Here is a 23965-nt window from a genome sequence, read left to right as displayed (position 1 = left end):
GCAGGAGGGCAAAGCAAACATTCAGGAGAAGAGTTATCCATGCATCCAGAGAATAAATGCAAAGGCATTTGCACGTTTGCAAAGCAAGTTTCAGAGAAAGAAAGAAGACAGTGGGTTTAGGTACCACACCCATGCTCCCAGATGCATCTCTCCAGCCTATGTGTGTCTCTTCCACTCCAGAGTCTTCTAACCACCTTGGTTCTAGCAGGTATCCCTAATCTATTAGGGAGAGAGGTCAGGGGTCACACCCTTATCATGAAGGGTATGTTGGATTCTTACCCCGCTGAACCATGATGGGAAAGGAATTTGCATTTTGTTCTAATTTTAATGGGGAGCCGTGGAGTGTCTAAGCAGGACGGTAGCCTGACCTATCTTTGGCACTTATTTCTCTCTTTTTTTGGCCACCGTGAGGCATATAGGCCAGGGTTAGATCCGAGCTGCCGTTGCGACCTTAACCTACCGTGCTGAGTCAGGGATTGAACTTGCACCCCTGGGCTCCGGAGACACTGCCGATCCCCTTGCACCACAGCAGGAACCCATAGCCTGACCTAGTCTTTAGGATGATCACTCAGTTGAATTCTAAGCTCCCAGAACCTCGTTGTTACCAATGACAGGCTGCTCACCAGTTCTAGAAGAAATCCATTCCATTGATGCAAAACCTTTTATTTAAAACACAGAAGCCTTCTTCCCTATAAATGCTATTCATTAATCCAAGCTCTGCCCTCAGGAACAACTTAAAAACCAGTCCAGGGAGTTCCTGTTGTGGCTCAGCAGTAACGAACCTGACCACAGGTTGGATCCCTGGCCTCGCTCAGTGGGTTGAGGATCTGACGTTGCTGAGAGTTGCAGTGCAGTTCGCAGACGTGGCTTGGATCTGGCGTTGCTGTGGCTCTGGTGTAAGCTGGCAGCTGCAGCTCTGATTTGACCCCTAGCCTGGGAACTTCCATATGCTGAGGGTGCAGCGCTAAAAAGACAAATAAATAGATAAATAACAAACCAGTTCCAAACCTGTTCCACACAATGGTTCTTGAAATGGTTGGAGACCGTTTTCTAAATCTTCTCCTCTCGAGGGTGAACATCCATGGTTCTTTGAATTATTGTTCTATTACACGACTTTCAGTCCTTTTATTGTCTTTCAGTGAGGTCTGGCTCTTCGATGTGCTCTTTAAAGAACTGTCAAACTTTGGTCTGCCCAACACAGTACAAAGAAGAGATTGCGTGCCAGGTTGGAGGTGTCTGTTGAATGCAGCCTAATTCGATCACATTTCAGCCGTGTCACTACTGGATCAGGCTAACCTTGTGCTCAGTGGGAGTATCTGAAACGGCTCCGTCCCCTGCTTCATCACCCTACAGGCTGAGATTTCCACGGATCTTCTGAAACATATCCTCTGGTTTTGGGTTGAGCTTTTTGGAGATTAGCTCTGTCCACATTTTCTCTGCTGAGCAACATTGCAAAATGTATAGAATTTTACAGTCTTCATTCAACTCGCTGAAAATTTAATAGAAGAGGAATGGGGATAAAATTGTATAATTTTCTTATTGACAGGTTTTCTGAATTCTCAGCTTTTCGTAAAATGAACTGAGAAGATGGAAGGGTGTACTTGTAATTGTGTAGTGTAAGGATCTCAGCTCTAGGTTATTGGAACATAAGTGTAAGGTTTGGGGGCAGGGCAGATGTATGAAGGGAGCATGTTATGTTACAGAAACTAACGTGAGTACACAGAGAAACAAAGGGAAGTCACAAATAGCCTTGATGGGTTAAATAATCTGCTGGATTATTTTTATCTAGGACACGAGGGAAATCTGTATAGGTCCTTGATGTATTTGTGTATGTCTGTATAGTGACATGTTTTAAGAATGTTTCTTAAAATCCATGATCTTACTGAGGCATTCATCTAAATCAGCATTGTTGGGTGTCCACACTCATTTTAAATGGGAAGACTTAAATTTAAAATAGATAGCAGTAGGTCATATTGCTGAGAGACATTTATGCCCCTTACTCTCTTAAAAATAGTAAATTATTCCCCAAGCCTGCCTTTACTTTCATATAATTTAGACCTAAGAGGGCTAATAAAACCTTTTGGGGTTTGGGGAATCCCCTGGTGGCTTAGCAGATTAAGGATCTGGCATTGTCACTGCTGTGGCATGGATTCCCTCCCTGGCCTGGGAATTTCTGCATGCTGTGGGCATAGCCAAAAAGAAGAAAATACGCACATACACACATTTTTGTCTTTTTAGGGCTGAACCCTCAGCACATGGGAGTTCCCAGGCTAGGGGTTGAATCGGAGATGTAGCCACTGGCCTACACCACAGCCACAGGCACAGGGGATCCAAGCTGTGTCTGCAACCTACACCACAGCTCACAGCAACACCAGATCGTCAACCCACTGAGCGAGGCCAGGGATCGAACCTGCATCCTCATGGATGCTAGTCAAATTTGTTTCCGCTGAGCCATGATGGGAACTCCAATAAATAAATGTTTAAAAAATTAAAAAAAAAAAACCCTTGGAGTTTATTTTTTCATATTATAGCTCTCGAGCCAAACTTTCCATGTATAGTTTGTACAAGCAGCTGCTAAGCCAACTAATAGTTCTACATCCCAAGCCACATTTCAACATCTGGCTCCCAAGAGTACCATCAAAAGATAAGTCTTCAAATGCTCGGCTAAAACGGAGACACACGTTATTGCTAAAACATTTCCCTTATTTACTGACCTCAAACGCAGTCGAAAACAGAATTGAGCTAAATGTGTTGTAACCTGTTGGAAGAGAGCTCACGTTGTTTTTTTTACTGATCATTTTCCATTCATCTAAGTGCATACAAACCATCTTTAACAATTCATACCACTGAGGGTTTATGCCAAAGTCACTGATGCCTGCTTTCACAATCCACTGCTTTTCCTCCTGTGTCTTCAAGCATCTCTCTTGTTTATCACTTTAGAAAAATCCCGTTTTCTCCAACCATGAAGTGATCAAACACACGACATAAAATTTGGAAACAGAACAAGAAAAATCTCTTCCTAATTGAATTACTCAATATTTTGTTGCATTAACTTCCAGCATTTTTCTATCAATACTCTTTACACACATCATAATGCTGTATTTGTATGTTTTAAAATAAAATGTCCATGTTACTAGACTGTCTTCTTTGAAATCTTATAACGTACAGATTGATGACAATGATGTTAAGTCACAATTACAAGTTCATGCAAACGGGGGTGTCTTTTCCTGGATTTATGACCAGCATTTGGACAGCTGGTCTCTTATGTCATTTTCTAGCCAAGCTTCAATTCCATCTTCATGTCCATTTGACCTTTTTCAGCGTGAGTATAATTTTATTTGCTGGATAAACCGGAAGAAAACTAAGAACTTAAATAATGGAACTTCCTCTTTGTCAGTTAACATTGTACTCTGTTTAGAACCTTCAAATATCGTAAAGTTGGAACTTAAAATTAGACTAATCTTTCTGAACAGCAGCCAAGCAATAGGTATCAAGATCCTTAAATATGTTTTGCCCTTTGTCCAAGTAATTCCATATCTAGAAAAAACATCCTAAGAAATAATTGATGTAAGATACATTAAGAGATGTGTTATTTAAGTGTTACAAATAACACTTGATGTGTTATTCGTAATGGCAAAAGATACCACCTAAATGTCCAAAAACAGGGAGATGGTTAAAATATAGATGATGAAAGATTATGCAGTTACTTTGAAAAAAAAAAAAAACCATGCCTTTAAAGCATAAAATAATGATCTGGGAAAGCACTTACGATTTGAAAATAAAACACAAAATGGTATTTTGAGTATGATCCTGATTTTGATTTTGACATAAAAAGGCCAAAATGACTTGACGCTAGGTGGTGATGTTACAAGAATTTTATTTGTTTCCTATGTTTATTTTCCAGATTGATGAATATGATGCAAAGTTCTTTTTGCAATGAGAAAAATAAACATCCTTTCCATGTGTACAAACCATCTTGTTATGAAGTAAGACACCTTTGCCTCCTTTTTCTGTTCTGAACTCCAAACTCTGTTGCCTTTGCAGCTTTTGCCAACTTGATCTCATCCTGCACTCAGTTTCGTTTAGCTGAGGTCTTGACGTTTTATAGACTTGGCTTATACCGCACGTGAATTCATTCCATGTAATATTTCCCTTCTTCCATCTTCTTTTAATTTTTATTTTGTAACATGGTCTTTTTATATCTGAGCTCACCAGAGAACGTCTTGGGAAGTCATATTCGTTACTCCGGCTGCCGTTTCATTTTCCTCTGCATCAGATCGTTAGCGCATGCATTTTCAGCATTTTATTCCCAGGCCCTCGTCTGTGAACCCTTCCTCCCTTTTAGAATCTCTAGTGATGAGATCATATGATTCTTTGCTTTGGATTTCTTATAATGTGTTTGTCTAAATAGTGGAGGACACCTGTGTGTAGGACCCCAGGGTTCTTTTCTTTGTGTTCCAAAGTGTTGTGGCCTTTTGCCCTAACTTTGTGCTTCAGGTGAAGGAGGAAAAGGGAGGGAGTTGGGAGCTGCAACTCAGCCCACACATCAGGACTGGATGGAGGGTCGAGGAGACCGAACCAGCTGAGAGACTGGCTGGGGTTTCTAGTGATCACTAGGCATTACTTGGGTGAAATAATGACTCTAGTGGGATTGTCATTTAACACGTGTGAATTACATCCCTACTTCTGTGTTTCCATATGGACATATTTTGTTTTCCCCAAATTTTATCCTGTCTCATCTATGCATAAAATTTTAAAAATCAGCAAAAACACAATAAAACATAAATCTGATGTATTAAAAACAAAGAAGAAAGTGAAATACCTATATTCTACCACCTAGAGATAACGGCCACTCTCATTTTGCAGTAGGGTATGGAATGGACCTCTTTTTTTTTTTGTATTTTGTTCTTTAAGTTTTCTAGTACTTATACTAGTACTTCTTAGTACTTTGTACTGGTTTCCTGGGTCTCTATTCGTTTTTCTTTTTCTTTTCTTTTCTTTTTTTTTTTTTTGCTGCCTTTGTGCACACGCACAAAATGCTTTTGTGCAGGAATTTCTGGTACTTTGGTGTAAGACATCTGAGGCACTGATATTAATGCTAAGAAGACTATTAATGACAGCTCAGTTGCATCAAGCACTCGCTTTAAGACGGGCACTTTCTAAGGACTCTGTACATTCTCTAATTTCATCCTGACAGGCAGCATGTGGGGCAGTTTTTATTTTCACCTTCATTTTAGAGATGAAAACTTGACTGTAAAAATGTTATTTACCCAAGATGCCACAGCTAGTCAGAGGCAGGGTCAGGACTCCAACTCAAGTGTACCATGATTAAAGGTTCTGTCTCTGCAAGGTGAAAACTCTTTGCAAGTAGCAGATTCTAGAATTCGCACAAAGATGTCTCAGTGGCGACTTAGACTGACCTTGCATTTCTAAGACATATTTCATCATGCCCATTAAGCCCCATGACACGTTCCTGTATCTCCTCTGCAAATGTGTTCATTAGTTCCTGAGAGATTTTGCTGTCATAGGAGCCTGTTTTCACTGAGAACTTACTGGTAGATTTTGGCGAGAATCCCAACCCAGAAAGAGATAACATTCAAAGTTTTTTTTTTTTTAAATCTAAACTGTTGCTAAATGTTTAATGTTATGGTCAAAGTCTCTGCTTGTGAAGTAAATAAGAAAGTTTTTGAACATGTGATGCAATGTGATTTCAGAAATACAAAACCTTGGACTCTGAGTCTAGGTCTGTTTGGTTAATTTACAAAGTAGGGTAGCCATTAAGAATTTCTTCCCTTAAACATTGTAATATAGTTGATATGTGATAGTACATTAATTTCGGGTGTACTGCATAGTACTTTGACATTTACATACATTGTGAAATGATCACACAGTAAACCTAGTAACCATCGGTCCCCACACAAAGTTCCTGCAGTATTGTTGACCATATTTCTTACACTGTATCCCTCTGGCTTATTTATTTTATAATTGGAGGTTCAAGGTTCATGCCTCTTAATCCCCTTCATCTATTTTACCACCTCCTCAAGTCATTAAGAATTTTAGGTAATAGGTGCTCTGTCTCTTGTTAAATAAATGTCATGTAGTCTTCAACCTCAGTGTCTACGTGGCTCTGTGTTCTGGTCCATAGTTAGTAAAACATGGTATCCCAAGTGCAACACTAAATCCAAAGGTTGGTTACTCTTCAGTGATGATTATAAGCCCAACAACACAAAACAGGCGCTTGATTTGTCAAAATTCCTTTGTTTTTGTCTTAATGGTTTTTCCATTTTCTCTGCCAAATTAAACTTTAATGGCAAGTTTAAAAATGTCTTTAAAACATCATTTAACATCAAGTACCAGCCGGGTGTGGTTGTTATATTATGAAGTTGGTACTGGATTGTGAGTTGAAACATATGGGGAGGAAGATAGACTAGACTACATATCAGCCACATGGTGCCAAAATGATACACAAAAATACATCACAAAGTGGCAGATGAATAATTGCTTCTCATCTTAAGGCTCATCATAAAGACTTCTCATTAGACCCATGTGTGTTTTTTCGAGTGCCAAGAACATCCTGTAATTCCCAGACATGTTCAAGTGGCAAAGCACTCAGGACTAAGACTGATTTTCATTTATCAATTGTGCAGATTGCCATCCATTAAACTCATATTTAATTTTATAAAGAAGGGAAAATTTTACTAGCCAAAAAATGAAAAATCCCACAAACACGTGAATCCCCCCAAAGCTGTCAAACTAAATTTGATTTAGTTGTTTCTTCATTGTTCTGTTATTACTGTTTTTTTGCATCATTTTCCAAAATTCTGTAGCTGGCAGATAGGAGCTGGTTGTCAATGATTCAAAAAATGTATATATATAAAATAATTAAAAATATATTGTATTAATATTATAATTAATATTATATATTAATATAATGTTTTATATAATATACTCTATACTATTATATAATATATAGTATATATTTATATATAAATATATACTATACATATATATAAGTGTATATATATAAAGTTTATGTATATACTTTATATATACATATAAATATATATACACACTATATATTATATAAATTATATAAGCCTAACAATAATATACATATACAAACCTAAAATTGAGAAAATTCTAACCATTGCATTGATTTTTAGAGAGTGATGCAAATAAAAGTTGAGACCTCACATGGTCTGGTTTAAGAACAGTATCTCATTAAAAGGGCTCTCAAGGGGGAGTTCCCATTGTGGCTCTGTGGGTTAAGAACCCAACATAGTGTCTGTGAGGATGCGGGTTCCATCCTTGGCCTCACTTCAGTGGGTTAAGGATCCGGCACTGCCACGAGCTGTGGTGTAGGTTGCAGAGGCAGCTGGGATTCTGTGTGGCTGTGGCTGTGGTGTAGGCCAGCGGCTACAGCTCCGACTTGACCCCTGGCCCAGGAACTTCCATGTGCCTCGGGTGTGGCCCTAAAAAGCAAAAGGAAAAAAAGTGCTCTCAAGGAAAGCACCAAAAAGACATGCATTCTTTTCTCCATTTAGTTTCAAGTTATATTTTATCAAACATACAGAAAAATTCCAAGACTGAACAAAACACTTCCATATACTCTTAAGCCAGAGACCCCATTCAAGTTTCAACAAATGTTCCTTCAGGCTCTTAGAGCAAGAGCATCATGTGGCCCAGTCACTTACCCTGCCTCTGCTGGCTTCCTCAAGCATTCTTTCCGTTTACAGCCTTTGACTTTTTGAAGATTACAAGGCAGTTATTTTGCATTTTGTCCTTCAAGTTGGGAACGTGCCATGCTTTCTCCCAACACAACCCAGGTTATTAGGTTTGGGGCAGGAATATTGCAGAGATTGTGTGTTCTCATTGCATCCTATTTGGGGATGGGGAGGAAACACAATTTGTTCCCCTTAATGGTGATATTAGTTTTGATTATTTGATTAAAGTGGTGTCTGCCAGTTTCCTCCACTATGAATTTATTCCTTTCTTCCCCCTTTGTAATAAATTATTATTTTATATGGTGGCACTTTTAAGGCTATATGCACATCTCATTCCCCTTTCCACTAACACCCCCCCCCCCCCGCCGCCGCCGGTTTTTGCATCCATTTTGCCAGAATAAATGGAAGAACTTTCTATCTTCCCATCTATTAATATATTTATTGCTATCAGTGCAGATTCGTGGATTCCCGATTTGGTCAATGGATTTAATTTGTCACTATTATTATTTGTTTCACACTCAAATTGGCCCATATTTGATTAGTAAGAGTTCTTTCAAAGGACGATGAGGTCCATTTAACATATCCCAAGGGGCATTACTTGAGTTGTTCTTCACGCTATGATGTTCCAGGCTTATCTTGTACTTTTCCTGCCACATTCCTAGAATCAACCAATTTTTCAAGGAACCCTCGTACCTTTCATTGGAGAGTTATATTTGGAAATGAAGATCTAGGCACTGGGTGTGCTCATTGCTACAGGGCGTATTGGCATTCCAGCCTATCTTAGTGGACAGAGCTAGGAATTTTATGTATGCATACATACATACCTGCTGCACCTTCATATTTGTATTTATTTCTGAAGCTCTCTCTCTTTATATATTTACGTGTGTGTGTGTGTGTGTGTGTGTGTGTGCATGTATCCACTTCCAGTACACTACCACAGGATTTATTTGAGGATTTATTTCCTTCTTTCTGCATTGCTACTTCTTTTCATCAGGAAAAAAACCCGACTCCATTATCCTCAAGATACTTGCTTGTTTGCTCAGTCCCTTGTGTGTAGCTGTTCTAAGGACACCGCCAGGCTGCCATTCTCAGGAGGGTCACCATGACTCTCCTGCTCAGGTCTACCCTGTGAATCTGGTTAGAATTAGGCAGGCAGGCAGGCAGGCAGGCAGGAGTGCATTGTTTTCAAATTGAGGTATAATTAACATAACAAAATGTTCAGGTTTTCTTTCTTTCTTTTTTTTTTTTTTGTCTTTTTAGGACCACACCTGCAGCATATGGATGTTCCCAGGCTAGAGGTTGAATTGGAGCTACAGCCAGCCAATGGCCCACACCACAGCCATAGCAATGCCAGATCCGAGCCACATCTTCGACCTACACCACAGCTCACAGCAACACCGGATCCTTAACCCACTGAGCAAGGCCAGGGATTGAACCTGCGTCTTCATGGATGTTAGATTCGTTTCCACTGAGCCATGACGGGAACTCCAAAAAGCACAGATCTTAAATATTTAGTGGAAGATTTTCCACAATTTCATGTACCCAAGTAACAACCACCTAAAATAAAATATATGATATTTCTACCCTAACCCTCGCCCCGAAGTTCCCTCATGTGGGGGAGCATATCCTTCAGAAAATATCATTCAACCCCCCTCCTATGACTGGTCCTCTCAACATCTATTGCTCAGTTTGCAGCTGCTGCCAAAAACATTCTCTTCTCAGCGTCAAACTTCTCCATATTTCCTTTCCCTGATTTCTCTCCCTCTTCCTCCATCTACCCCAGATCTTTATTATATAGAACAACTTGGTATCCTTGCCTTATTTTTCTGTCTTCTCCATCCATTGAGGGAATTCTCTACAGTAAAACGGAACTTGCAAGCCACCTAGCAAACAAAAATCCTTCTCCTTAGAAAAGGAAGGTGGAGTGTGTGTGTGTGTGTGTGTGTGTGTGTGTGTGTGTGTGTGTGTGTGCAGACGGTAATTTAATCACAAAGGGAAAAGCCTGCACTGATTTTATGTCAGTGGCAGCACACTGTTCTCCTTATCACGGAACATAATGTTCGTTAGGAGCATCATTTAAGAATCACTGTCTGGTTGTTCTCTTGTGGCGGCAGCGGGTGTAGGATCTGGCATTGTCACTGCAGTGGCTTGGGTTGCTGCTGTGGCTGGGGAACTTCCACATGCCCAGGACACTGCTAGAAAAAAAAAAGGGGGGGGAGTTCCCCTGTGGCTCAGTGATAATAAACCTGACTAGTATCCAAGGACTTGGGTTTGATCCCTGCCCTCACTCAGTGGGTTATGGATCCAGCATTGCCTGTGAGCTACAGTATAGGTCATAGATGCAGCTTGGATTCCACGCAGCTGCAGCTCCGATTCTACCCCTAGTCTGGGACCTTCCATATGGTATGGAAGGGGTATGCCCCTTCCCCCCAAAAAAAGAATCACTGTCTGACAAGAACATTTCTCAAACTGATGTCTCTCAAGGAACTTTCGACCTGTGGACATAAACCATCGTCCAAATGAGAACAAGCAAAGGCTTCCTATTCAGAGCTTGCTATAGCAAGGGAATCAGCCATCATCATTTGTGTTTGGCAGAGATTCAGAATCAGTTAACGGAGTGGGAAAACTTTGCAGTGAGAAAAGAGGAAAGCTTCAAGTATGTCCTGATTGGAGGTTGTTGGGATGGGGAAGCAGGACGTGAACTAACTGGAAGCCAGGCATCCTACATGATTGATGAGGGGGGAACATGTTTGGTTTTCTCTGGTGGGTCCTAAGTTTGGCCATTTCTGCAGAGACTGTGATTCCCCTACCTGACTGGTTTCTACAGCGATTGTGGGTCAGAGTTCTTATACGTTGTCTGGCCATTGTCCCTCTGTGTATTCAGTGCCTTAGAGCAAATGACGTGTAGGAGAACCCTGGGGTCCTGTATGGTCCCCTCTGAGCCCTCCCAGGCAACATCGGCAGCACTGACCCATTCTCTCTCACTCAACTTCTGTTCTTAGTGTCTCAACTTGTAATTTCACATCAACTTTCCAATCCCTCAAGCACATCTAAAAATCGATCTAAACATGTCATTAAGGATGGATGAGCCGGACTTTGTATTAATTTGGTGTGAGAGACGATTGAGGCTGCAAGGATAACTCTAAGGCTGTAACCACAGCTACCAGGAGGATGGCGTTACTCACTGCAGGTAAAAAAAAAGGAGCTGGAAAGAAATCGTTTTTGAGAGAAGATGATGGCTCAGTTTTTGAAGGCGTTATAATTTTATTTATTTATTTTAAATTTTATTTTATTTTATTATTATCATTATTATTTTTTGTCTTTTTGCTATTTCTTTGGGCCGCTCCCGCGGCATATGGAGGTTCCCAGGCTAGGGGTTTAATCGGAGCTGTAGCCACCGGCCTACGCCAGAGCCACAGCAACGAGGGGTCCGAGCCGCGTCTGCAACCTACACCACAGCTCTTGGCAACGCAGGATCGTTAACCCACTGAGCAAGGGCAGGGACCGAACCCGCAACCTCATGGTTCCTAGTCGGATTCGTTAACCACTGCGCCACGACGGGAACTCCGAAGGCGTTATAATTTTAGATGCCTCTGTGACCATGTTCTTCAGAATCATACATCTGGAAACTGGGACATCATTTTAAAGATAGAGATGGAAACGCTGAGAGTCATGGATGATCCTCCGTTCCTGCGCCAGGGCTGTGGGTGGAGCAGGTACTTGACTCTTGAGGTGTCCCATCCACTCTGTGCACCAAACAAAGGATGGAGAATGAGAGGCCTGGACAAGAGACCTGACAGCCCGAGATCACCAGGACTCCCTGAGGCAAAAGTGAGCTGCCTTGTACCAGAAACCTCAATGTCCTGAAGACAGAGGCCGTCTACCAGAGATTTCACAAGAGACCCACCAGGGTGGGAAGTAAATGATTAATTTATGTGGTTCTCGGAGTTCCTTTCCAATCACGATACTTTATCTTCTATTTGCAGAGATAAAGGTCCACCCCCAAATGGTTAATATTTAAGCACTTTAATATTTATGTCTCTCTTTTTAGGAGAGGAAAGCCACTTTTGTCGTGCCCTTGAGCATTAGCCACAATGATTCCTCCAGTGCTCATCTTCTTCCTGAGTTTTCTCTGCCATGCTGCTATCGCAGGGCGAAGTAAGTACCCTTTGCTTTTGAAAAAAAAAAATTGAATTGCAAACCCCTGGCGTATGCCAGGGATCCATAATGATTACTTAAATTCTCTTTAGAGTGGATCCTGGAGAGACTGGATTGAAACGTATGCTTTAATACAGCCGTGCTTAAGATAAGTCAGCTAATTTAAGCCTCGGTATGCTGACCTGTACAATGGGGCTAGCAATAGTGCCTTTCAAAGTTTTGGTGAGAAATATGATATCACTTACATGTGGAATCTAAAATATGATACAAATGAACTTATCTATGAAACAGAAACAGACTTACAGACGTGGAGAACAGACTTGTGGCTGCCAAGGGGGAGGGGGATTGGAGGAAGGGATGGAATAGGAGTTGGGATTAGCAGAGGCAAACTATTACAAATAGAATGGATAAACAACCAGGTCCTCTTGTTTAGCACAGGGAACTCTAGTCAATATCCTGAGATAAACCAAAATGGAAAAGAATATGAAAAAGAACGTATATATATATGTATAACCAAATCAATTTGTTGTACAGCAGAAATTAACACAACCTTGTAAATCAACTATACTTTGACAAAATATATTTTAAAGAAACCCCAAACTCCCAAGTTTTGGTGGGGAGATTAGATGAGATATTGCATATCTCAAGTATATAGCCCAGAACTTAGCATACAGCTTATTGATAAGCGTTCCATATTTTTCATTTTGGGTGCTAGCTGAACTTAAAAATGCAAACATAGATTTCTCTTTTTCTTTTCCTTTTTTTTTTTTTGTTTTTTGTTTTTCATTTGATGGCCACACCTGGCATATGGAAGTTCCCCGGGCCAGGGACTGAATCCAAGCTGCAGCTGCAGCAACTGCAACTCCTTTAACCCATTGCATGGAGCCGGGGATCAAACGAGCACCTCCGCAGCGACCCAAGCAGCTACAGTCAGATTCTTAACCCACGGTGCCAAGGCAGGAACTCTGCAAATAAAGATTTCTTAACTAACTGCTTTGTGCCCTATCGCAGCCTGTCCCAAGCCGGAAGAGTTACCGTTTGCCGTGGTTGTTCCATTGAAATCATCCTATGCGCCAGGGGAGGAGATAGTGTATACCTGCCAGCCGGGGTACGTGTCCCGGGGAGGGATCCGGCGGTTTATCTGCCCGCTCACAGGACTTTGGCCCATCAACACTCTGAAATGTCTACGTAAGTCAGTCTCTTTCTCCCCCTCACTGGAATTCTGGACATTTTGGGACGATTACCTCCCTTGTCCTGCTCAGGGTATAGAGGCCACCAGAGCTGAGGCTCAAGGGCCGTGAAGACACTGGAGAGGCTGGGGGTTTCAATGGAGGGGCCAGCGGGGAGGTTTCCATTGGAGAAGAGACTAAGGGTCTTTCGTGTTGTTTAGAGAGGAGGAGACAAGCGCAGCCTGGAGCTAGGGGAGATTTTTAAAGAGAAACTTGGCAGGATAAAAGGAGAGGGAAATAACCGCAGACATAAGCAGAGAAGTGGAGATTATATTACAAATTGCATTTATAATAAACAACAGCAAGGTCCTACTCTAGCACACAGGGAACTACATTCATTATCCTGTGATAAACCATAATTGAAAAGATGTCACAGAATGTATACATGTATAACTGAATCATTTTCTTGTACAGCAGAAATTAGCAAACATTGTAAATCAAATTAAAACATATTATATTTATAATAAAATATGAATACTTTAATCAAGTACAGTGATGTTCTACATATTAATACATCATATGTAATATAATAGCAATTATATATATGTATATATAGATTCATAGATATATGACTTTATGGTAGATGGTTGCTTTTTAAGGCCACACCTGAAGCACATGGAAGTTCCCAGACTAGGGGTCAAATCTGAGCTGCCGCTGCCAGCCTGCACCAGAACCATTGCAACACTGGATCTGAGCAGCATCTGAGACCTACACCACCACTCGTAGCAACATGGGATCCTTAACCCACTGAGCAAGGCCAGGGATCCAGCCTGCATCCTTGTGGGCATTATATCCGGTTCTTAACCTGCTGAGCCACAGTGGGAACTCCTACAAGGTTGTTTTTATTTATTTTTTGGGTGTCCCTGCAGTAAGTGGAAATTCTTGGGCCAAGGATCGAATCTGCACCACAGCAGTGACTCAAGCCACTGCAGTGACAATGCTGGGTCCTTCAGCCACTGCACCACAACAGAACTCCTTTTTTTTTTTTTCTTTTTAATTTAATTAATTTATTTATTTGGCGATGATATGCAGCAATTTGGTATGAAATCTCAGTTCCCAGGCCAGAGACTGAACCTGGACGATAGCAGTGAAAGGGCCCTCCTAACCACTAGACCACCAGGGAGCTCCTCTGGCTGCTTTTATGTATTCCTCAGAACATGGATCCATGACGTCATGCTGGCATCATTTATTTACTTATCTACAGTCAACTCTTAAGCAATCCACCAGAGAGAATTTCTGGCAAGCAGTAAAAAATCACTGTGTGGACCTATCTGAGCTCTAATTATTTTGGTTGAAAGGGTATTACCATTCATGAAAGCTATACATGTTCATACAAGTAATAGGCTTTTTGATGAAAAAAGAAAAAACACAATTGTTAATGAAAACCAGTATAACATCATTAATGAAAATTTTTCAGGAAATCAGCCATAACTTTGGAACACTAACAACTTCTTTTTTCAATGTCTATATTTTCATTATTGCAGTGAGTAGATACCATTTTGTATTTTTCTATTTTAACTAGCATATCAGAAACATTGTATTCATAATCCACATTTTATTGGCTGCATTATAATTCAGCTGGATTTACCATTTAATCACCATTATTTAGAATAATATCATGTAGTATACATTTAGATGGTTTGATTATTGTCATTAGAAGAAACAGTATAACGAACAATTTTGTGCACATGATGTGTGGCTTATTTTGAATTATTTCCTTAGAATAGCTACCAGTAGAAGTTCCCATTGTGGCTCAGCAGATTCAGAAGCTGACTGAGTGTCCATGAGGATGTAGGTTCGATCCCTGGCCCCGCTCATTGGGTTAAGGATCTGGGTTGCAGCAGCTGGCAGTGTAGGTGACAGATGCTGCTCAGATCTGGCGTTGCTGTGGCTATGGCATAGGCCAGTAGCTGCAGCTCTGATTCAACCCCTAACCCCAGAACTTCCATATGCCACAGTTATAACCATTTAAAAAAAAAAAAAGTTACTGGTAGAGTTACTGGAACAAAAAGGATAGAGATGAGTCTATCAATTTTGATTTTAATAGGCAACTCTATAATTGAAATTGACCTTCTTATCTTTAAATCACAGCCAGAGTATGTCCTTTTGCTGGAATCTTAGAAAACGGAGCTGTACGCTATACAACTTTTGAGTATCCCAACACGATCAGTTTCACTTGCAACCGGGGGTAAGGACTTCTCGCTAATCAATGAAGCACATCTCTGTGCCCTTGGGCTGAACCTCAGACTGGTCCATGTTTTATTACTAACCTTTAGGCTGAACTTGCCGAATACACATCCACAGTGCTGTTGAGGGCAGGGTAAGGGGTAGAGAATACAACAACCAGTGAAATATGAAGTCAGTGCTCTATCTAATTTTTCTGATTTTCTAATTTTTCTCATTTGCTCCTGATAGTTACCTATTGAAAGAGTACATTGAAGTTGGAACTGGCTGATAATTTTTATCATCTCTGGGCCAAATCCTGGCGTGAGGGTTAAAATATTTTTGTAATTGGACTTGGGCTTTCGTTCTGAGGCTAATATGCTTCACTGTCCTTCTAGTATCTAGAAGATACTTCTATGGAGAAGGTTGGAAGGGTGCTGACGTGGAAGAGTTTGCTTATTGCCACCTTATGCTGGGTCTTAGAACTCATCTGCCTTCTGAGCACATACCCCATCAGTCACCCTAATAGCACATGTGCTGTAGACCTGGCCAGAATGTTACTGGGCATCCTTGTTTGTGATTAGAGATTTAGAAATACTGTATGTGAAAGAGAAAGGCAATCCTTTCATCTGAAACACCAGTTTACTGGTAGGTTTCATGATGAATGACCCTGAACAAATTGACCTCAAGGACAACGTGACCTTGGCAATGGAAGTGGACTGCACTGTTTTTACACATTTGGGTCAACAGGCTCTGAGATAATGAATAACAGAGATTACCTTGTTTGATTTATTCTTGTGACTCTGAAAAAGAGATGGTTTTTTGCTTCGCAGTCAACCTAACCAGCTGGTTGGAGATGAGGGATTTGAGGAGTTGGGGGTTTAGCTTCTACCCCCACCCCCCAGCTATGAAATGCTCTCAATCTCTAGCAATTTCCCTGCAGCATTAGGCCAGGGACTTGATGACCCTTGGAAGGATGGTAAATTTCCCAGGAAAACAGAATCATAAGATGGAAAAGAAGCCAATAGTATTAATCTGAAGAAGTGCTCAATGGAAAAGACATTTGAGATGCCATGGATGGATTATTTTATAATTTCCTGGATTAAACTTTCCCTTTGCAGTTTTTCTCTGAAAGGAGCTAATTCGGCTAAATGTACCGAGGAAGGAAAATGGAGTCCAGACCTTCCTGTCTGTACCCGTGAGTCTGTGGGTCCCAGTTAGAGGGAAGGTGATCAGCTGGTATGTTTGGAACTTTCCTGGTTTTACCACTAGAAGTTCTACACCCTGGAACTCACAGTTCTCAGCTCAATTAGATGGTTGGTCACCTTTTGGGGGACTGCTCATCCGGATATCTTCCTCTGGAGAAGGAGACAACCACTTTGGAATGACAAACCCTAACTTTCACCCTAACGCTGAGCCTGACATCAAAACTTCAGATGAGTTAGGGCAGGATGACAAACCCCTACTGAGTCTCTGTGTGAAGCTTCTTGTATAAGCACCATACATACAGGGCACAAAACAGGAGGTCTTCACTAGGGACAAACAAACCTGAACTAGCATCAAGATGTCACTCTGATGTCCCAAACGACTGTACCAAGTTGCTGACATAAGCAATGATGGCAGGATGGTCCCTCAGCAAAGTCCTTCACCAATTCTGACTTCCAGAAACATCTTCCAAGGTAGCATTTGATCAGAGATACATAGTAATCAAAGCATTGTGTTATTGTAACAGGAAAATCAGTGGTGGCAAGACTTAAATATCCATCTTTTTTTCTTTAGGGCCACACTTGCAGCATATGGAGGTTCCCAGGCTAGTGGGTGAATTGGAGTTGCAGCTCACAGTAACACCAGATCCTTAACCCCATATCCTCATGGATACTAGTCAGGCTCATAACCTGCTGAGCCACAGGGGAACTCCCTCCGTCTTTTTTTTTTTTTTTTTTTTTTAATGGTCGCTTCTGTGGCATATACATGTTCCCAGGTCAGGGACTGAATCCAAGCTGCATTTATGACCTATGCTACAGGTGTGGCAACCCTGGATCCTTTAACCCACCGCACTGGGCCAGGGATAGAACCTGTGCCTCCGCCATGACCCAAGCTGCTATAGTAGGATACTTTACCCACTGTGCCACAGCAGGAACCTCAAATTTCCTTCATTTTTTAGTTTTTTAAACTAGTTCAGACATCTAGCTTTCAGATTATATTTTCTTATTTGGCTTCTTCATTTTACTGTTTTTACCCTGGCATTTGATCAACTTCTGCATATTCTCAGGTTAATCTTTGGATTTTTTTTCCCCTTTCTGTAAAGAGTATTTTTTAAAGACTGAATTATTTTCATTAAATGATAGTTCTTTCTGTTTTCAGCTATAACCTGCCCTCCACCACCCATACCCAAGTTTGCAAAACTTAGTGTTTATAAGCCATTGGCTGGGAACAACTCCCTCTATGGAGGCAAGGCAGTCTTTGAATGCTTGCCACAGCACGCAATGTTTGGAAATGGTACAATTACTTGCACAGAACATGGAAATTGGACTGAATTACCAGAATGTAAGGGTAAGTACAATGATAAGACAAAACAATCATGCTGGTGTAGAATCTCATCTTTGAAAAGGATTGAAAATGCCACTGTCATGGAGTGGTTCACATGACCTTGTTCCATAAATGTTAATTGGCATCTTCCAGGTGCCAAACTGTGCCCTGGGGAGACCAGGTCCAGGCGACCTCGGGAGAATGGAAAATGGTGCAGTGAACTCTTTGGAGCTGCCTGGAAAAGCTTTCCAGAGGAAGGTCTTAGAGGGGAAAGGAGAGTGAGGGAAAGGCATGGCACACAAGGGCACAGATGAGGAAGGTCAAGGGGGCATCAGAGAACAGGGCGTGTGCATGGATTGCTGAATATTATGGGGAAGCTGCTGAAGAGAAGCCTGGATTAAACTGGGGAGTCCTAAGAGATTCACGTCAAAAACTAGGTTGCAGTCAGATTGATGTAAACTTTTATAGTCGGTACCTAAATTTAAGAATGGCAAGAGGAGTTCCCATTGTGGCGCAGTGGAAACAAATCCAACTAGGAACCATGAGGTTGTGGGTTCGATCCCTGGCCTCACTTAGTGGGTCAAGGATCCAGTGTGGCTGTGAGCTGTGGTGTAGGTTGCATTCATGGCCTGGATCCCATGTTGCTGTGGTATAGGCTGGCAGCTACAGCTCTGATTAAACCCCTAGCCTGGGAGCCTCCATATGCTGTGGGTGCGGCCCTAAGAGGGCAAAAGACAATATATATATATGAAATTTTTTTCTCTTTTAATTTGACTCATGATTACCATCCTTGAATTTGGCAACTCCATGACCAGTAGACACATTATAGGATTGATACTAGGGACCATTAACCTATCCTGGACTGGATGGATATTCTTCAGGTATCTATTGAATGATTTAAACGTAAGTGCTTGTTAGTATTGGGAAACTACCAATAATACTAATACCTAGCACCTTAATCAGATTCAAATTAAATCATTTTGTTAAGTACATATTCTATCACATCAGAAGGCGCCCAGTGTCCATCCATCACTGTCATGCTGAATTTGAGCTCTTGGTCAGATGGGGTATGTGAAAACTTCTTCTTGGTAAAGGCATCTCTTTCTCTGGAATTAGCAAATAACCTGCGGGTGATACTTTGAGACTGGGTGGACATCCACTCTCCAGCAGTCATTTTAGCATCCACAGATGATCCCTGGACTCAGTCAACTGAGACATTAGTGGTTGCCATACAGCTTTCTAATTTTATCTTTCCCTCTCTGTTCATTAGCTAGAATTCTTCTATAGTGAAGAACTTTTCTTCCATGGGTTATTTCTTTTTAGTCTTGTTATAGACTCATAGATTCTTTTCTGCACAATTTGTGGAAGAGCTAAAATTGATACAAGCTGTCCAATTCTAGATTTTATACTCTGGAACTCTGTCATTAGTCTGCTTCCCAATCCTCTGTGTTCCTGCCTCCAGCTTAGCTACCTTGTACAGGGGTAAGTAGAGATACAGGCTTGGGGCTCTATCACCAAGGATCTTAAGAAGGCCAGGAAGCAGCACCATTTTTTCCTTCCTATTTCATGCTGGCTTCTTGTAGAGTTTGAAGACAATCATAAGAATTAGATTTAACATTTAAAATCCATATAATGGTGTTCTAGTGTGCAGGGAAGAGTCTTTGCATTTTAATTTCATGGTCTGTTGATTGCAAGAGACAGTTTTTTTTGTTTTTTTTTTTTTTTTGCTTCTTTCAAACCCACCATTTTACACCATGTGGGGATGAAATTTGCAGTAAGCCATACCTCGTGATTATGTGAGAGCCCAAAGAACTTGGTAACTCATTCATTTACTTTCAAAGCATTGTTGTTTCTATTTTTAGTATCTAGGGTTTCATGAAAATAAGATAAAGGGGACAGAATTAAGCACCCAGGTACCCAGAAATTACATTCTAGTCACAGGAAGACCCAGTGATTCAATGGTGTGAGAGAGACAAGAAGGTAACTAGTCTATAGCCACTGGACCAGACACTATTTATACTAACATGTCCTATTGCTTAAATTTTTAGAAGTAAAATGCCCATTCCCATCAAGACCAGAAAACGGATTTGTGAACTATCCTGCAAAGCAAGTTCTTTATTACCAGGATAAAGCCACATATGGTTGCCATGACACTTACACCTTGGATGGACCAGAAGAAGTTGAATGTAACAAATTTGGAAACTGGTCTGCACAGCCCAGCTGTAAAGGTATGCAATATGGGTGAGGTCTTAAACCATCTCGGAAATGTGTCTAACGAATCACTTTTACTTGCCATTTTCTTGTTCCCGTCATTTTCCACTTTGTTTTCAGACTTGCTTCACAGCTATTGGTACATGAAAGACTGAGATTTATATGTGCATGAAGAAGCCTCATGCTTGCCTAGCAAGCTTGTTTGAGATTCAACAGCATGAAAGAAACATATCTATTGTAAAAATTGATGACATGGTAGAAGATCGTGTAGGCTTTCTACAATTGCTTTTATTTTATTTTTTGTCTTTTTAGGGCCGCACCCACAGCACATGGAAGTTCCCAGGCTAGGAGTGGAATCGGAGCTGCAGCTGCCCGCCTATGCCACAGCCACAGCAACTCGGGATCTGAGCTACATCTGCAACCTACACCACAGCTCACAGCAACGCTGGATCCTTAACCCACTTAGCAAGGCCAGGGATCAAACCTGGGTCCCCATGGTTATTAGATTTGTTTCTGCTGTACCACAACAGGAACTCCCTACAATTGCTTTTAAGTCTTTGCCCATGAGCATCCTTTTTTGCTCTGTTTTAGTCAAGACTTTACTCATTATGGCAAAACCCAAGCACACACTCAAGCTAGTTTCAGAAAATGGGAGTTAATTACAAGTGGGCACCAGGAAATAATATGGACATTGAAGATGAGGGAATGAAACTCAACTGGTCCTCCTGAGGACTGAAACTAAAAGTCAGGAACTATTGCTACTCTTTCCACATCTCATTGGCCTCGTGGTCTCTCTCATGTCTCTGTTTCTCTGTTTACTCACCTTGAACCTGATTCTTTATTCCTGATTCTTCTGAGCTTGAGTCTACACCAGGACCACTCAACTAAAGGATTCATCACTCACTGGCATTTTTTCCTCTAGGATGCTGATTCCTTTTAACGTAGGTATCTATCCCTGAGCTGGTCGGTGTCAAGCACTGCATTTCTGCTTAGGTTGGGGTGGGCTGGACCGTTTAAATAGAAAAGGACATTAGGCAAAACAGGCAAAACGATGTATGCCTAGACGCAGAACCTGAGACAGGGGTTCAAGGAAAGGTAATTTATTAAGTGAGTGTCTCAGGAAAAAGAGAGTGAGGCTGGTAGGATGGAGTTGGGCACTGGCTCTCAACACCTCACTACGCATCACAATCACCCGGAGGGCTGGTTTAAACAGAGTCTCTGATTTACTCGATCTGGAACAGGACCTGGAAACTAGCATTTATACCACATTCCCAGGTGATGCTGATGCTGCTGATAATGGGACCATGTTTGAACAAGTATGTGGTCTCAGTTGGAGTCTATTTTATCCTTAGTTTAATCCCCTGGGAGCCCTGGGACCATGAACAGAGTTGATCCCATTGGGAGGCAAGGGGACTTGCTTGTTTTTTATCCCCTTGCGGGTCTGTCCTAGTCCATGGGCTGTTCCCTTCCCTGACCCTGGGGTTCTGCATTCTCTCCTAGAAGAGGTAGCTCCCTTATGCTGAAGACACTTTTTCTGAGAAAGGAGCATTTGTGAGCTGTTATCAGCTAATGCTCACCGTGGCTGGTGGGTAGGTGCACTAACTCAATCAATGGGATCCGAGTTGGGCAGAGGAGGCTTAGATGAAATGGCAGCATCTGACAGTTCTTTTCACTGAAACCGAGAATCTGATGCTTCTGCTCTGACCTTCTTCTGTGGCTTCTGTCGGGGAGGAAAAGGTCATCTTGGAAGCCATGATTAATGGCGCTATTGATAAAGATGTGAGATTTGCGACACTGCTAATGCTATTCACTCCTCACCGTGTACATTCTCAGAATCTTCTCGTCTTGAGCAATTTGTCTTAGGACTGCTCATCTACTGGTTCAAATGCTATGTTCTCTTTCCCAAAGAGTAAATGAACTCCCAAGTCTTGCCTACAAATATCTCTTTCAGCATCTTGTAAATTATCTGTGAAAAGAGCTACTGTGATATATGAAGGAGAGAGAGTCAATATCCAAGATAAATTTAAGAATGGAATGCTGCATGGCCAAAAAATTTCTTTCTTCTGCAAGAATAAGGAAAAGAAGTGCAGCTATACGGAGGATGCCCAGTGCATAGACGGCACCATTGAAATCCCCAAATGCTTCAAGGGTGAGTTGAATACGGGAACTTTTCGCCAGCACTTCCGCTTGCCCCTCCCATCATCAGTACTTTTATCACACAGTGACTAAAAGAAGCTATGCCAATTTGACCGGTGGATTTTTTAAAAAGAGAGTAGGGAGGGAGGCAATAGCAGCCCGAATCAGGTACCCAGATTCAGTTTCTCTATGTACATAAACATCTTCCTTTCTAATTCTTTTCCTTAAAACTCAGGGTTGGGTTTTATTTGAGGAACCGATGTGACTTATGCCATCTTGTATAATTCAAGATTAGTTTGAATAATAATGACCATACTGAATGGAATGGTGACTAGTAATGTTTATCACCTCTTGGTCCCAAATGGTAAAGAACTCATCCCAAATCATAAAGTAACTCGCATCAATGGTCCCTGGTTTACAGATCTCCTAACAGTTCATTCCTTCCTTTAGCAAGTCCTAGAGTTTGAAATATACCCATGAGAGCAAAGTATTCATTAGAATGAAGTATTTCAAGGAGGATGATATTGTGTTCGTGCGAGATAAAGAAGTGTCTAATGGGCAGCGTTTACGCTTTTTAAGATTTCAGGTTTACGATTTAAATACCTTTGTTGCTCAGAGGGAAGAACCAGCCAGAGGCTGAAGCTATTGCTCCCTCTGGGATTAGAAATGCTTCAAGAAGTTTGACAGCCCTGTGGCAGCCAGCAGGCTGCCAGAGGAAAGACTTGGGAGCAGATTAGAGAAGAGAGGGGTCTGAGAAATGGCCAGCTAGAGAGAGAGAAGGAAGTGATTACCAGCACATAACACCCACCTTGTAGGTTTCATGATTAGACACATCATACACACCATGGAGTGCTCAGTGATAATAATGACAGTTGTTGTCATTATACCCACAAATAGCTAGAAAGTCCCTGGATAAATTGCTATTGTTCAAAATATAGCAGAGCCCCAGTGAGATGTTAAATACTAAAGTTGATAAAGCACGATAATCCTAAAACAGATCAGCAGAAAAAAAATATTAGCAGAAGATAATTACAAAATAAAAACCCGAACAGAGCTGTGTTAATCTATTTCTTCGGGCCGTTCTCTTTTACGGTCTTCAGACAGATGCAGCCCAGTTAGGGCCTTGGAGACTAAAGAAGGGTTGATGCAGTTTTTTTTTTTTTTTCTCTTTTAATCTTGACTGTCAGAATTATATAGAACCTTTTATTTTCTCTCTTGGAAACGAGTGTTTTATCATTTCCCTGAGGTTTTCTCAAATCAAACCTCACGCTGAATGGTTTCATTCATATTATTAGATTTATTCTACACATTTATAAAATGTATTTGATTTGGCTTAGCTATTTAACAAATTCAAGAAGTGATTGTTTCACTTAGAATGTTTATTTTATTTTTTCTCCCCAAACAGAGCACAGTGCTTTGGCTTTCTGGAAAACGGATGCATCAGATGTAAAGCCATGCTAAGCTGGCGTTAAGATTCAAAATAAATATCACACTTGTATGTATTTGTCCAAGGAACCTAATGAAAGTGAAAAAATAAAGCGGCTGAATTTATTGCATCTGCCATGGCAGTGTTACTTCTCATGGTAGCTTACTTTTAGTTGCGTTACCTGGTTAAGAACCCCAAATATTCAGAACGTCATCACGGCATGGCTATGAAACGGAAAGTGTAAACAACTACCTGGGTAACCCGGTTCCTGTCTCCTCTTTCTACTCAAATGCTTTTTCCCTCCTTTTTTTTTGTTTTTGTTTTTTGTTTTGTCTTTTTGGGGCTGAGCATGCAGCATATGGAGGTTCTCAGTCTAGGGGTCGAATGGG

The 23965-nt window shown here is 41.2% G+C and overlaps 1 protein-coding gene across 2 annotated transcripts; it reads left to right on the top strand.

The window, feature by feature from the left end:
- Positions 1 to 11756: 11756 nt before the first annotated feature.
- Positions 11757 to 23706, top strand: APOH (apolipoprotein H). Of its 2 annotated transcripts, XM_047758116.1 has the most exons (8): positions 11757 to 11882; positions 12894 to 13070; positions 15203 to 15299; positions 16396 to 16472; positions 17639 to 17827; positions 19852 to 20031; positions 21966 to 22163; positions 23556 to 23706. In XM_047758116.1, the coding sequence occupies exons 1-8, from the start codon at positions 11819 to 11821 to the stop codon at positions 23609 to 23611; spliced, it is 1038 nt and encodes a 345-aa protein (XP_047614072.1). In that variant the 5' UTR covers positions 11757 to 11818; the 3' UTR covers positions 23612 to 23706. The 2 variants fall into 2 exon arrangements, with proteins under 2 accessions (XP_047614072.1, XP_047614073.1); XM_047758117.1 differs by lacking the exons at positions 15203 to 15299; positions 16396 to 16472 and having other exon boundaries at positions 11785 to 11882.
- The last annotated feature ends 259 nt before the right edge of the window (positions 23707 to 23965 follow it).

Source organism: Phacochoerus africanus, chromosome 14 (genome assembly GCF_016906955.1).
Source record: "Phacochoerus africanus isolate WHEZ1 chromosome 14, ROS_Pafr_v1, whole genome shotgun sequence".
NCBI classification, from domain to species: domain Eukaryota; kingdom Metazoa; phylum Chordata; class Mammalia; order Artiodactyla; family Suidae; genus Phacochoerus; species Phacochoerus africanus.
The sequence above is the reverse complement of the archived record's forward strand: the minus strand, read 5'-3'. Positions and strand labels throughout refer to the sequence as shown.